At 45.8% G+C, this 15706-nt stretch overlaps 1 protein-coding gene across 3 annotated transcripts; it reads left to right on the top strand.

Moving 5' to 3' along the window:
• The first annotated feature begins 4072 nt into the window (after positions 1 to 4072).
• Positions 4073 to 14978, top strand: IDNK (IDNK gluconokinase). 3 transcript variants are annotated; one of them, XM_036433681.2, is made up of 5 exons: positions 4073 to 4212; positions 6084 to 6114; positions 6481 to 6567; positions 12389 to 12432; positions 13359 to 14978. In XM_036433681.2, exons 1-5 carry the CDS (start codon positions 4163 to 4165, stop codon positions 13702 to 13704), a joined length of 558 nt encoding a protein of 185 aa, XP_036289574.1. In that variant the 5' UTR covers positions 4073 to 4162; the 3' UTR covers positions 13705 to 14978. The 3 variants fall into 3 exon arrangements, with proteins under 3 accessions (XP_036289574.1, XP_045436047.1, XP_036289575.1); XM_036433682.2 differs by having other exon boundaries at positions 4080 to 4212; positions 6485 to 6567; XM_045580091.1 differs by lacking the exon at positions 12389 to 12432 and having other exon boundaries at positions 4075 to 4212; positions 6485 to 6567.
• Positions 14979 to 15706: the final 728 nt, after the last annotated feature.

Raw genomic sequence — 15706 nt, 5'->3', positions numbered from 1 at the left:
AATAGTTGCTGGATCTTTGCTCAAGAATAAAATCAATGGCATGTTGTGGGGCATATTTTCACACCATATGCAAATGATTGTAACAGAATATGAAGAATGGCTTTCCAAGGCTGAATGGAGCCAAATTGGAATCCTTCTCTGTGGAGCATATGTGTGCTATGCTGGCTGTGTTAGCATCTGAATGTAGTCACCAATGAGGTGTCCATCATTTCTGTACAATCCAATACCGGCTGACAGAGCCTCCTGCCATTGCTGTCATCCTAATGACTTAGCATTGTGAGCCTGTGCTCTCTAAATTCATAGGAGTCAAGCCCCAGGAAATAAACCAGCAAGGAGTTAACCTGTAATTCAAGCTCTTTCAAACATTTCATATAGATGCCTTGGGAAAGATATTCACAAGACATCCTTCCCATCAGTAACAAACCATTATCATGTTGCCATCAATTTTTGAGGATCCAGCTTTACCTTTATTGTTTTAAAATTTATGGCAAATGTATTTTTTTAACTAAGTGAAATTTTTGGTTCACATGTTTCTAGGTCCCTACAGGGTGGGAGAAGAATTGAGAAATATGATATAGGGGCTTGCCAACTATATTCACAAGGAACATTGCATGAGATGGACCAACCAAAATATGTTGGCAAGACACATTTTACCAATCCACAAGATTAAAATAAGTTTATGAACAGAATTTTCTCAAAATTATGTTTTTCTCCCACTCGTTTTCTTACCCCCCCCTTTTTTTTATTGTTGTTGTTAATCCTCACCTGAGGATATTTTTCCATTGATCTTTTAGGGAGAGTAGAAGAGAGAGGGAAAAACAGAGAGAAACATTAATGTGAGAGAAACACATTGATTGGTTGCCTCCTGCACACACCTGCCCAAGCAGGACCCAGGCCAGGGAGGAGCCTGCAACTAAGGTATGTGCCCTTGACAGGAATAGAACCCATGACCCTTTGGTCTAAAGGCTGATGCTCTATCCACTGAGCCAAATCGGCTAGGGCCATTTTCTTATATTTTTTGATACATGCTTTTGTAAATGAGCATTACCTATAATTGATTAAAATAATAAACTGATAACAAAAGAAACTCCTAAATATTTTAATTATACATTTTTCTAATATGCATAAAACATTTTTTTCTACTGGTAAAATGATTCCTACTTGACAGGGCAGAAATAAATATCAAAATATTTTAGCGTAGTCCAGCCAGCATGGCTCAGAAGTTGAGCAATGACCTATGAACCAGGAAGTATCAATAATAGTTTTATTCCCTGTCAAGGCATATGCCCAGGTTGTGGGCTCCAATCCCAGTGGAGAGCATGTTAGGAGGCAGCCAATCAATGACTCTCTCTCATCATTGATGTTTCTATCTTTCTCTTCTCCTTTCCTCTCTGAAATCAATAAAAATATCTTTAAAAAATATTTTAGTGTATTACATAAAAAGTGCCATGCATACTAGTTACACTTGAAAAACTCAGAAATTAAGTTAGATAAAAATCTTTGACTACTTCAGGGCAAAAAAAAATGTTATAAAGTAATAAAAGACATATTATATTACAATCAAAGACAAAACATATATCACAACAAATACACAAAGAGGCTTTTACAACACGGGAGGAGAAAGAGAAATGACCCATAGCAGGTGGATAAAGGCTGGGAACTGGCAGTCCGCAGAGGAGCTGCAGACACACGGGTGTCCTGCAAGTCTCTGGGGATTCCCGGGGCAGGAAACAGTGAACGGCGTGGAGTAATGACTAGCGCTCATTAGACTCTTCCACTCTGGTCAACACTTTTTCACTCTGCATCCACGCCCACCAAGCAATCTTCTGATGAATCATCTGTGTTCTCTGGTTTTCATAACCTAAATGAGATGAGCTCAATTATAAATCGCAAATGCATGAACTGGCTCTGGGGCTTATCCATCAGGCTCCTTTTAAAAGAAACTATCAATATTATGGACATAAATGCCCACGTTCTTAATATACCTATTTTTCAACAAGTGATGTTTTGTGCTGTCATCTGAACCCTAGAGAAAAGTAAGAAGAAATCTTGGGGGTCACATGTGTCTAAGTAAAAAGACCATGCCGACGAGGGTCCAGATAAGCTTGAGACCTGGCCTCAGGGTGTAGGTGGGGTGAAGACACAGAAGGCACTCTGCTGCCCCGGGGGAGGAGCTGTCACCAGCTGTGCAGGAAGCCCTTTCCTCCTCCGCACCGCACCCGGGAAGACTCAGCCAGCGGAGGCGACAGGCAGGTCACTGAGCACACGGGTGTCTTCCCGCCGAGTAGTCCCTGGCCCCCCACAAAAACACCTCCACTCCATGTTGGTTATGGTTTCTCTCTCTGCACCCCGCGGTGTCGGAACCACTTCCTAGAATTGTAACGTGCTGCCAGGATTAATGTTCTTCCCCTCCCAAGAAAACAAAATGACAGTGTGTATACTTGACACGTGTGTGATGGACCCCGTGACTGAAAAACACGGAAAGGGCTCCGTGTTATTCCTGATGGGTGATGGGATGCGTGCTGTTTTTCATGCCACAGTTTGTGAATTGTAATTTTGGTTTCCTATTTAATTGTCGTAACCGGACAGAAATGAAAAAAAAAATTCAATAAAAAATGCAAATGTTTAAGCAACTATAAAAAAATAAAATAAAATAAATAAATAAATTAATTAATTAACATGTCAGGGAACTGGGTGGTGTTGTTAAAGGGTACAAACTTGCAACTGGCAGATAAACAGATCCTGAAGCTCTCATGCACAGCATAGTGATTATAGAGTAGACAATCATACTGGATTATAAGCTTCACAGTTGCTAAGAGACTAGATCTTAACTTTTCTCACCCCAAATAAAGGTGATAATTATATGTGCTAGAGATGTTAGCTAACACTGTGGCAATTTTATATCTATATGTCTATCTATATATATCTATATATCTATCTATATATGTAGATAGATATATAGATATATAGATATAAAATCTATATCTATATCTATATCTATATATATATCGATAATATATTCAACATGTTGTAAACCTTAAACCTCCAGTTATATGTCAATTATATCTCAATAAAAAGAAAATAATATTTTGTCAGACATTTATAGATAACAAAATACTTTCACATCTGCAACCTATTGAGTGTTGGCTCCGGAAGCACTTGTCTGGGCCTAATCAGCAGTGGACACACTGATAGAAACCAGTTTCACGGGCTTGCAAAGCCAGGAACTCCACCCTTTGCCACATTGCTTCTGTGAGGAATTCGAGCACTACTAGGCATGCTCAGAATTTCACACAAACAAGCTGACAGAACGGACCTGAGGGGGTTGAGGTGAGAAATAACGAAAATTGCTTTCTGCTTGCAACTTGCTCAGTCCAGCTCATCCAGCTCATACCAGTTCCACTAGGGGTCAGGCTTTACCCGAAATGCAAGCCACTCCTGCCAGCAAGGTACCGGAGGTGAGCTCTCCCCTCTCTCCCTCCCCCACTTCCTGCCTTCATTCCTCTCACAGGAAGACATTACACTAAGCCACCAACCTTTGCAGACAAACAGTTAACGAGCAGACGAGGAACCGGCTGTCCGTGGCTATAGTTTCTATATGTGATGAACTACCTCCTGGGGAATACTTTGCATGCACGATGCTCAGGCCAGCTGCTGCCTTGAACCCATGAAACCCGTTACCCACAGCCCTTCTGGGCGACTTGTCTCTGGAGCCTGGCGCAGAGCTGCTAGCCTGTGTTCGAGTCCAAGGCAACGAGGTGCACAGGCAGGGACGGCGTCGGTCCTACTTGAGCTAGACCCACGCACCCGTGCAGTCACCGGTTGGTTCCTCCATGGGACCCACCGGTTTCGAACCCGCAACTTTACCTTGCCACCCAACCAGAGCCACAGCAACATTTTAAATAAAACCAGAGCTATTTCCAGGTGTTGTTGGAGCCGGAGAGCCTTGCTTTGGAGGGCGATGGAGGGAGGGAGGAGGCTCTGGGCTTTTCACCCCCAGGACCCCCACCCCCCTCCATCTCCCTCCCCCGGCCTCCACCCCGCTCCTCGCAGACCGGGGTCTGCCGGGCCGGGAGACCGGGTGCGGCGACCGGAACGCCGGTCCCCACCGCGCGCTGCTCCGCCCCGGCGGCCGGGGAGGCGGGCGGAGCCAGGAGGGGCCATGGCGGCGGTGCCCGCGCTGCTGGTCATGGGCGTGAGCGGGTCGGGAAAGTAGGTCCCGGAGGACAGGGGCGCGGCGGGGGGACAGGGGGGACGACCGGGATGGGGGCTCCGCTGCGGGGGCCGGGGGCGACCGGAGACCCCGGGGGTCCCCCTGCGCTTTGCAGGAAACAGGCCGGGCACCTGCTCCCTCTCCCCGCCCTCCAGCCCGCTGGCCCCGGGCGCCGGGCGCGCCACCGCCGCCGAGACCCGGGGTCTCCTTAGGGTCTCCCCGTGTGTACGGAGGCCCTGGGAGAGCCTTTTGGAGAGGCGGCTGCTGGGGCGCCTGGAGCGCCCGCGTTCAGGGGGTTCGGGGTGGGGGGGGCGGGTGGGGTCGGAGCAGGTGCGGGTGCAGAGCCCGAAGCGCCGGGGCAGACCTGGTGCCAGGCTCCTGCGGACCTCAGCGGGGCTGGGCAGCGCGCAGGGCCCTCCTGCGAGGCCCTGGGCTTTCTGGTTCGATTTTGGAGCTTGGCTTCTAGCGTGTGCCGTCTGTCATTAGTGTTCATCAGCCAAAGCTGGAAGTTACTGTTGGGGGGGCGGAAGGGGGGCGGAGGTGTTTGGCTTCTTGATTAGACCAACATCTGTGCCAGGACTGCCCCCTGCCCCGCGGTCAGGGGTCTAGTTTAGCTCTTTCCTGCTCCAGGTAGGTAGGTTTCGCTTTCCAACATTATCCTGGCATGTGGAGCCTCAGATCTTGAGAAATTAAAATAATTTGGGGAATCTTAATGGAAATGGAAGTAAAATTGTTGTATGAGTAGAAGTTGGGAAGGTAAGTCTAGGAGCCCCAGGTCTTGGTTCTTGCTTGTGTGAGCTTGGGCAGTACCCTTCTCTGCCTTGGACCTGATGAGGGAGTCTTAACCAGATGATTTTTTTTTTTTTTTAAAGAAGTAAGGAACTGCTTTTTATTTATTTTTTATTTATTTTTTAATATATTTTATTGATTTTGTACAGATAGGAAGGGAGAGAGATACAGAGTTAGAAACATCGATGAGAGAGTCATCGATCAGCTGCCTCTTGCACACTCCCTACTGGGGATATGCCCGCAACCAAGGTACATGCCCTTGACCAGAATCGAACCCGGGACCTTTCAGTCCACTGAGCCAAACCGGTTTCGGCTTAACCAGATGATTTATATAGTTATAGATATGGTTATGAGAGCCATGCACTCGGTGAATATTTATTGAGCTCGGTCCTTACTCTGTAGGTGCTCTCTAGGAAAACACAGGAGGGCACGTGGAACAAGTGCCAGGGAGTATGGCCTAGGAAGGTTCCTCAGAGGAAGTGGCATTTGACCAGGACCCACAAGAAGCGAGGGAGTGAGCCACATTGGTAGCTGGAGAAAGGGCGTTATGGGCAGAGGGGGTGGCAAGTGCCGAGACGCTGCGGCTGGGTGTCTGAGAGACCAGCAAGGAAGCCGCGGTGGGAGGGGAGGTCAGGAGGCAATGCAGACCAAGAGAAGCAGAGAAGCGGTCAGATGCCGGCGTCTTTTGAAGGAAGAGCCAACGAGATGTGTCGATAAGCTGCATGTAGGGCATGAGAGAGGGAGGAGTTGAGGATGATTTCAAGGCCTCATCTCATTATTCAGTATTTTTCTCAAAAATAAACATCTATAGAACAAACAGGGTCGAAACACCTTCAGGAGCGTAATGAGACCTTACATTCTGCTTTTTGGGCGGAGGGATTAGTGGTAACTGGGTGATTGTTTCGTTTAAATTCCCGGGGAAAACGAAAGTCGGGCCCTAGACTTCAGGGGCAGGAGCACAGCTCTCTGCTTCCGTGACTCACTGGTGTTGCAGTGCTAACGGGGCAGCCACCCGAGGACTGAGGAAGGCACAGTAGGTTGGGAAATAGCAGTCATTTGAACACCTGTGTCCTTTCCACAGGTCAACCGTGGGCGCCCTGCTGGCTTCTGAGGTAACCTGTTCCATTGCCTCCCAATTACAAGCCCTACTGTGTGTCTGCTTGCTTCTCTCCCTTCCCCACCCCTTCTTCTGGCCTGCAGTGGTTTGTAGAACTCACCACAGCGCCTGCACAGAGCTTGTGAAAACCCCTGGAGCAATTTTGTCCCCCGCCCCCCACGCTCCCCACCCTTCGGTGATTGTGAATACTGACGAGTGAAAAAAGTAGCTGCGGTGCCCAGGAGCGGGGATCTGAAAGTGGCACTCCAGACCTCCTCCTCCCGCTCCCCGGTGCTCCCTGCAGCTGCTGCCGGAGAACAGGGTGGCAGGGCGGGCCACGCTGCCTGCCACACACCCCCTTTCTTTCCCTTTGTTCTTAAAGCTAGGATGGAAATTCTATGATGCCGATGACTACCACCCAGAGGAGAATCGAGCGAAGATGGGGAAAGGGATTCCACTGGATGACCAGGTAACGTTCGCTGCTTCCACCGAAAGGGGCGGCGCAGGTTGAGGTCTCTGCAGTGCGTGGTACAGTTCAGTTCCTGAGTTATGACGTGACTCATGGCCAGTGCTCCACCAGCCAGGCACACAGTGGGGCCTCCGCGAATGTTAGCTTTGGCCCTGAATCTCTCTCAAGTCAGCCTCAGGAGAGATGCGCCCACTGTCTCCCCCCACTTGGGCAGGGTCTGCCAGAACACTTTGTGGCGTAATTTCAACGAGCAGAATATAATCCCGGAAAGGGCCTCCCACGTAGGGCAGTTCATCTTCCCTTCCAAGGTCCTATCAGCCTGCCACCTTCATGAGACTCTGGTATCCACCCCAGATCTTTGCAAATTCAGATCTGGCCCTTTAGAAGTTTCCCACCAATCTCAGGATCAAGGCCAAACACCTAAACTCCTAAACATGCATGGTTAGGCCGAAATGACCTTAACCCACTCCACGCTCTTTAGTTGCCATGTACCCTTCACACACCCCGCGGCGCCCCCCCCCCCCCCCCGCCCCCACTCCACCCCGGAGCCACTGTGGCCCCTTTCAGCTCCTGCCATGCTTCTTCCCAGGTCCCACTGCCTGGAATGTACTTCCTTTCCCTCCCCACCAGTTAACCCTGCGCATCCTTCACATCTCAGCTCCAGTGCCACTGCTCCAAGGAACCCCTCCCTGACCTACTTAAGTAACACCTCACGTAATAAACTCTCTCAGCAACATGTCCCTTATTGCCCGTGTCCCAGTTGCAACTTGGCATTTGAGGGGTGTGAGAATGATTCACCTCCAAAGGGCAGGGACTGGCCATTTCTCTTCCATTGTATATACCCAGAGCCTGACACATAGTAGGTGTCAGAGAATAGTTGTGGCGTATTTGTGAGTGAATGAACGAACGAGAGAAGGAAGGAATGAATGAATGAATAGCACTTCCTTCCCGTATGCACCATCACGAGACCATTGCCTAGGAGTCTCTCTCAAGCCAGACTTACAAATGGTGGATTTGTTGGCTTAACTAGCTGTAGCCCAGGAGCCACTGTGATGTCAGGGTCAAGGTCCAGGTCCACAGTGCAGGGGCCCCGGCCAGGCACACATACCAAGTGTGTCCAAAGGACAGGATGGAACTGGCCAAACGCCCACACTGCAGTTTTCACTTTCTGTGGACTTGCCTCACGCTCAGCTGTGCCCCCAATCTCTCTCTTCCCTTTGTCCTGCCTTGAAGGACTGAGTCACTATTAATAGGTCTAATTCTGGAGCATTCTTACAAGTACCGCGCGCTAACCGATTGCGCCACTGGAGCCCCTAATTCTGGAGCATTCTAAGGGTGCACTTCTCTTTGCTTCAGGGAGTGCAGTCTGAGTCTGCAATGATTCAAGACTTGAACCATCAAAATTAAGTTCACATTTAGCTGAAACCGGTTTGGCTCAGTGGATAGGGCATCAGCCTGTGGAATGAAAGGCCCCAGGTTCGATTCCGGTCAAGGGCATGTACTTTGGTTGCAGGCACATCCCCAGTAGGAGTTGTGCAGGAGGCAGCTATTGATGTTTCTCTTTCATCGATGTTTCTAACTCTCTAACTCTCTCCCTTCCTCTCTGTAAAAAAATCAATAAAAATATATTTTTTAAAATTAAGTTCACATTTAACTTTAGAAGCTAGGAGGAGTGAACCATAAAAGAGAGAGAGCAGTAATTTAAACATAATACTGATAATGTGCTAGAGATAAACATAGATAACCAGACTCTACCTCTACACTTGTGTGACCTTTGGCAAATGGGTTAGAGACCGTACCATTTCATTGGGTTCTTGGGAGGATGAAGTGAGATAATAAAATAAAATAAAATAAAATAAAATAAAATAAAATAAAATAAAATAAAATAAAATAAAATAAAATAAATAAAATAAAATAAAAATGTCCAGAGAAATACCCAAAGCCTTCAATGAATATCATACTAATTATTATTGTTGCTAATGTCATGTTTATACAGATATGCATATGTAATGAAAACTATTTCTATAGTGTGTAAGATGTGCCTGTGCCAGTGTTACATTTCTCCTTGGTGAGTTGCAAATAAGAGTTAAGTTAGCCCAACCAGTGTGGCTCAGTGGTTGAGCATTGATCTATGAACCAGGAGGTTATGGTTCGATTCCCAGTCAGGGCATATGTTCAGATTGTGCCTCAATCCCCAGTATGAGGTGTGCAGGGGGGAGGCAGCCAATCAGTGACTCTCTCTGATCATTGATGTTCCTATCTCTCTAGCTCTCTCCCTTCCTCTCTGGAAGCAATAAAAATATATTTGGGGGGGAGGGGGGAAAATGAGTTAAGTTAAAGAACAAAGCAAAGTAACCCAAAAGGATGGATTTGAAATGACATTTAAACATCCTTCCTCTGTTCAGAAGTGAGGCTTGTTAAGTGGGCAGTATGCCTGGGGTGAGGGAAGTAGGATTCAGAAAAGGAATTAACTATACCAAAGACAAGGTATCTTTACTGGAAGAAATGTAACAAGTTCCTAAATGTATTCAGGAGAAACTTAGCCTGACTTAAGAGAGATGCAAAACGGGGGAAGGGGCAAAACAGCAGGTGGTTTACATTCTTTCTTTAAAAAAAAAATTATATATTATATATGTATAATTTTATTTTTTTAAAATATTTTATTGATTTTTACAGAGAGGAAGGGAGAGAGATAGAGAGCCAGAAATGTTGATGAGAAAGAAACACTGACCAGCCGCCTCCTGCACACCCCCTACCGGGGATGTCCCCCAACCAATGCACATGTGCTTGACCGGAATCGAACCCGGGACCTTTCAGCCCGCAGACCGACGCTCTACAACTGAGCCAGACCAACTTTGGCTATAATATATTATTAATTTTAGAGATGAAGGGAGAGGGAGATAGAGAGATAGAAACATCAGTGAATGAGAGGGTATCATTGGCTGGCTGACGCCCCCTTCTAGGGATCGAGCCCACAACCTGGGCATGTGCCCTTGGCTGGAATTGAACTCCGGACCCCTCAGTCCACAAGCTGATGCTTTATCCATTGAGCCAAACCAGCTAGGGCTGGTTTACATTCTTGACAAGGGCCCAGCAAGTCCAAGAGGGAAGCTGTGGGTCAGGCTGGGCTGGCACAGTCACACCTCCTGGTCACCCCGGCTACCAGCCCTGCCCTGAAATACTGTGATGAGGATCAAGTACAGTCCTAGGCAGTGGCAGGGGTTCTGTCTGGGGAAGAGTTTTGGGAGGGTTTGGAGAGGGCTTTGTTTTCATCAGATCCCTGAAACCACAGCCCAATATCCTTCTCTGTCCTCATGATGATGTTCTAACTTAACTCTCCATAGGACACTCATGGTGCCCACTACCTCTAAGCACTGGGCCACACCGCTCCCCTTCTCACCCTCGCATGTAGGGACTATCAGGAATGAGATGACCCTAAACACCAGGTCCAGCAGCACATTCTCACAGATCTCTAAAATGGTCAGAAAATGTAAATAAATAAAACTGAAAAATAAAAATTAATATTCATAAGTAATTTGCAAATTAAAAAATGTGAAATATGTAGACATGTACAAAAAAAAGTGCTGTCAACCAAAACGTATGGGATGCAGTTGAAACATAGGAAGATAGTTACAGTCTCTGAAGATATTTTTAGAAAAATAACAGGAATCTATAATAATGAAAGTATAATATGCTAATTAGACTGGGCAGCCTTCCAGGTGACCTTCTGGGCAAAGCTGGGGCTGCGAGGGAAGCCTGGGTCCTGGTGCCTGCCAACATCTGGAGGGGAGCCCAGGTCCCAGGTGCTGGAGAGGGAAGCCAGAGCCGGCAGCTGGGGGAATGAGGCCTATGCTTGCAGGAATTTCATGAACTGGGCCTCGAGTGAAAAATAATGAGCTAAGTGTTCAAGTAGGAAAAAACAAATAAACTGATAGAATGTAATAATAAATAAAAAAATGAATGCTAAAATTAATGAAGTATAAAGCCTTAGTATTAGCAAAACTAATTGACAAAATAAGTAGACAAATTTCTGGCAAGCCTGATCAGGATGTTTGGTGGGGGGGACACAATTAAGATTAGGAATGACATCAGTAGATGAAAAAAAAAAAAGCTGTAGTACATTTACACAATGACAAACTGCAGCTATGAAAAAGGAGATCTTACCGTTTGCAACAGCATAGATAGACCTGGAGATTATTATGCTAAGTGAAATAAGCCAGTCAGAGAAAGACAAATATCACATGACCTCACTTAAATGTGGAATCTAATGAACGAACTGACGAACAAAACAGGTCCAGAGGCCTGGATGCATGCAACAGACTGACAGATCTCAGAGGGGAGAGGGAGAGACTAACCAAAGAACATATATGCACAGCCCACAGACATACAATAGTGTGGGGAAAACCTGGGTGGAGTGGAGGCCGGGAGGAGGGAGGCAAAGGGGATGGGAAATGGGGAACACCTGTAATACTGTCAACAATAAATTTTAAAAAATAGATTAGGAATGAAAAGGAAGTCATGAATAATCTTACACCAGTAAACTTGAAGACATATAAAAGGGGACAATTCCATAGAAAAATAGAAATGACTATGGGACAATGGGCTGGGATGGTAGAGGGCGCTCAGGGGTACACAGTCTGCTTCCTCCCTCTCCCCCCAAATGAAAACATGACCTGCTGAGGCTGCATTTGGCTTGAGAATCAGAAGTACCAGAGCTCTGTCTATATGTGTTGTCTCTTCCTGCTGCTCCCTTACGAGGGCACTAATCCTCCATGACCTCATCTAAACCCAATGACCTGCCAACACCGTCACATTGCGGGTTAGGGTTTCAACATACTCATTTTGGGGGAGATAAACATTCACTCCATAATAATAATAATATATGGTACGCAATATACAAGAACAGAATAAGAGGGAAAGCTACTCATTGTATGAGGCTAGTATAAGCTGTATACCAACATCTAATATGGACTGTACAAGAAAAAAAATGCAAGCCAGTCTCCATTATATAAATGTAAAAATCCTGAATAAAATAAGAAAAAGCAAGGACTTTTAAAGAATGTATCATGTTACAGAAACACATCAAAATCATAAAGGATGGGAGCACAGGTGGGAATATAACTGTACATAATATAAAACAAGATTGGGTTGAAGATTGTTGAAGCTGGGTTATGAGTACATGGAAGTTTGTTTTGTATGATTTTGTCTGCTTTTGTACACACTTAAAATTCCCATAATAAAACGTGGTTGTTGTCTTTTAATGTATTATGGCCAATCAGCATTTACCCCAAGAAGGAAGAGAAAGCTTGTCTCAGGAGGATTTCTTTGTGAAACACTGTAGGGTGTCCTCAGTAAACCTCTTTTTGTCTTTGGAAAAATACAAATTTCTTACAATGATTTTATCTGGCAGGAGTTCTCTTTCAGGAGTGTTTGAAGAACAGTAACAAAGGGTCGCTGACAGAAGGGCTTCTATGAATATCTTCTCTCCCTGCATTGGAGACCAGAGGCACCATTATGCAGTACAATCACAGGAGACTTATAATAGAAACAGGGAAAACATAGACAACAGGGAGATTCGATGGGGGAGATGTAGACTGATCTTTTAGGGCAATTTTTAGGATTGTGAAGAGCACTGGCCTGAACTAGGAAAATGTTTCTGTGCTTAACTGCCTAGTGACTTATCCCTAGGCCTGGCGTATGGGCTACTTCTCAAAACCACGAAGATCTCTCTGGACCTCAACAGTGAGGGACAAAACTAACCATGTTTCTGAACAAACAAGCAGTACCTGGAAAAGTCACTCTGTGTCTGCTCTGATTTCAGGACAGGATCCCATGGCTTTGCACCTTGCATGACATTTTACTCAGGTAAGAGCATCAGGCCTTGGCACACAGGGAGTCAAGAAGGCCCATCAGAAAGTACAGGGTAAAATATATAGTCCTGACATTGCAACTGACTGATGATAAAAGATCCCAGGAATGGAATGTGTTTCTATCAAATAGCCAACAATGATTTTAAGCAGCCATAGGCATCGTTTAGCTGGGTTCTGGACACAAACCTAGACAGCTCCACAATTACCAGCTAGGATCAGCCACTTGGCTTCTACGAGCCTGCTTCTTCATGTGAAAGGGGGTTACATAGTTCCTAGTCACAGATTGCTGTGAGGAATTAGCAAGCTGAGGCATGAGTAGCACCTAGAACAGTATCAATTAAAAATGACAGCAGCCGAGACCAGTTTGGCTCAGTGGATAGGGCATCGGTCTGCGACTGAGAGGTCCGGGTTCGATTCCGGTCAAGGACATGTACCTTGGTTGCAGGCACATCCCCAGTAGGGGGTGTGCAAGAGGCAACTGATTGATGACTGTCTCTCATCGATGTTTCTAACTCTCTGTCCCTCTCTCTTCCTCTCTGTAAAAAATCAATAAAATCTATATTTAAAAAAAAAAAATTTTAAATGACACAGGCTACAGTCACGGGAGCTGAGACCCGACACCTTGGTCAACTTCTCCCCACGGTTCCATGGGCAGGTCCTCTGAGGAGCCCCATTTAACAGATGATGAATTGGTGGTCAGATAGGTACACACCTTGTCCAAGATAATTCAGATCACTAGTTGAAGATCTTTACTCCAAAGCCAGGACTACCTGAATCCTAACCGCCGTTTTATAGCACCTTCCACTGGCAGGAAGTAGTACTGGACTCGGCCTAGAATGAACACCTGGTATTTTAAATGTCTTCATTCTGTAACACTTCCGCCCCCTCCGCTGCTTTTTTTTTTTTTTTTTTTTTTAACAGAGAGGTAACCTCAGGACAGTATGTGGTCCTAGCCTGCTCAGCTCTGAAGAAAGTGTACAGAGACATCTTAATACGAGGAAAGCATGGTGTACCTCCGAAGAGTGACGCGCCCGGGAAAGAAGGAAAGCCCGCTGAGGTGCAGCTCCTCGTGGTCTATCTGAGTGGGTCATTTGAGGTCATCTCTGGACGCTTACTCAAAAGGAAAGGACATTTTATGCCCTCCGAGTTATTGCAGTCTCAGTTCGATACTCTGGAACCCCCCTCAGATCCAGAAAATTTCATCCACATCAGTGTGGACAAAAGCCTTCCAGAGATAATTGCCATAATTATGGAAGCTCTCAAATGAAACCAAGTCACTTCCTATCAGTGGTCCAGACGAGAACGAGGCATAAATTTCTATCCTATCCCTGATCACGTTAAAGCATCCATGTTGGTACTGTGCTCTAAATTCCAGTTAGTGTGAACAAACCACGATGTGTTGAAATATACTTGTTTGGATGTGATTTTAGGAATTTGTAGTCCTCTTGTCGTCATGCTCTGCACAATGGAGAAGAGGGGAGGGGGCTTGGAAAGTTAAGCTTCCACTGAAATTGAAATTCATGTGGATCCAATTAAATGATTAGAAGATATTGTATAATCAGTGCTGAAATCATTACCTTATTGAGAAGATTCTTGATCAGATAAGATTCCAACAAATAAGTGAAGCTTGGCTATCCTTGGCATCCCTTAGAATTGGCCTTGGGAGCATAAACCTGTTCAAAGTCAATCGCTCACTAGCAAGTCATTTTACACCACACACCTTCGAATCCTCTGCCTTTCAGGATAAGTAAATAAAAAGCACTAGTTCACGGATATAAAAAACAGCAAAGGCTCTAGCTGTGTTGGCTCAGTGGATAAGAATGTCGGCCTGCAGACCAAAGGGTCCCAGGTTCAATTCCAGTCAAGAGCACATACCTTGATTAGAGGCTCCTTCCTAGCTCTGGTTGGGGTACATGCAGGTGGCAATCGATGTGTTTCTCTCATAGTGATATTTTTCTGACTTTCCCTCTCTCTTACACTCTCTCTATAAAAAAAAAAAATCAATGGAAAAATAACCTTGGGTTGAGAATTTTAAAAAATGATAATTTTAAAAATAAAAGAATAAACAAAAAGTCTAAAAACTGCAAAGATGGCCGTGGACCATATGCTCAGTAGTGAGAGCATTGGCCCATACACAGAAGGGTGATGGGTTCAATTCTCAGTCAAGGGCATGCAGCACATTCTTGGGTTGCAGGTTCGATCTGGCCCCAGTTGGGGCATGTGCTGGAGGCAACCCATCGATGCGTGTGTCTCACTGATATTTCTCACTCTAAAAAAAATCAATAAAAATATCCTTGGGTGAAGTGTAACAACAACAACAAAAACTGCAAAGATGGAATTTGAGCTAATGAACCATGGGACACGCTGACCCAGTCCTCTGTCCCCATTTTACCAAGGCTAGACTAGTACAGACATTACATATTGAAGTCCTTCGCTTATTACAAGCTACTCTCCCTTTTTTGTTCTTTAGCGTTAAGGAGTCATATTTATTATTTCCCTAGGTAAGCTTTATTAAAGGGGACATGCGAAAAATAGTTGTTTTGAAAAAGGAATTGAGTCTGATCCGGTGGAGTACTACTATTGCTCTACCGTTCCCAAGCCTGGCCACAGGGAGGCCAAGATGTGAGCAAGTACTGCCCTCTGGTGGCCCCAGAGAATGCAGCAAGCACAAGCTGCTCTCCCAGTCCTGAGAACCCCTCTAGCAGCCAGGGGTCATGTAGGTTCAAGGGTGGTGGAATGCTGCTCCCCACCAGCCCTGACCACACCCCTGCCCAGCATCTCTGAACTGGGAAGAAGAGATAGGTGAGAACTGTTTGAATGGTTCAAAGTAAATGCCAATAAAAGATTTTCTCAACCCTGCAAACACCACTTACCACCATCTCTAACAGGACTCTCCACCCTGCCCCACTCCACTGGAAGAAGTTCGGGTTAAACTTTTCCTCTCCTATAAAATGGGGACACTGTTCATTCCATAAGGTTGTGAGAACTGAGATAAGGCATGCAAAATGCTGAAACCTGACACACTGCTCAACCAACATTGGTTCTTGTTATATTATACTTGTCATCCCCTGGGGTCTGAGAGAGGGTATCCTATGGCCACACTCCCACTCCTGTTGTTCTGACTGTGTGGGAGCTTATGAATCCCTTCAAAGTATCTGAATCTTGAGTCTTCCTTCTTAGTTCCTGACAGGGTCTCCTTCCATCCTCCCCAACTCTTGACCAAGTCAAATCAGATGTTATAGCAGCATTATTCACAATATCCAAATGAT

This window comes from Pipistrellus kuhlii, unplaced genomic scaffold, assembly GCF_014108245.1.
Source record: "Pipistrellus kuhlii isolate mPipKuh1 unplaced genomic scaffold, mPipKuh1.p scaffold_m20_p_12, whole genome shotgun sequence".
Taxonomy (NCBI): domain Eukaryota; kingdom Metazoa; phylum Chordata; class Mammalia; order Chiroptera; family Vespertilionidae; genus Pipistrellus; species Pipistrellus kuhlii.
The sequence above is the reverse complement of the archived record's forward strand: the minus strand, read 5'-3'. Positions and strand labels throughout refer to the sequence as shown.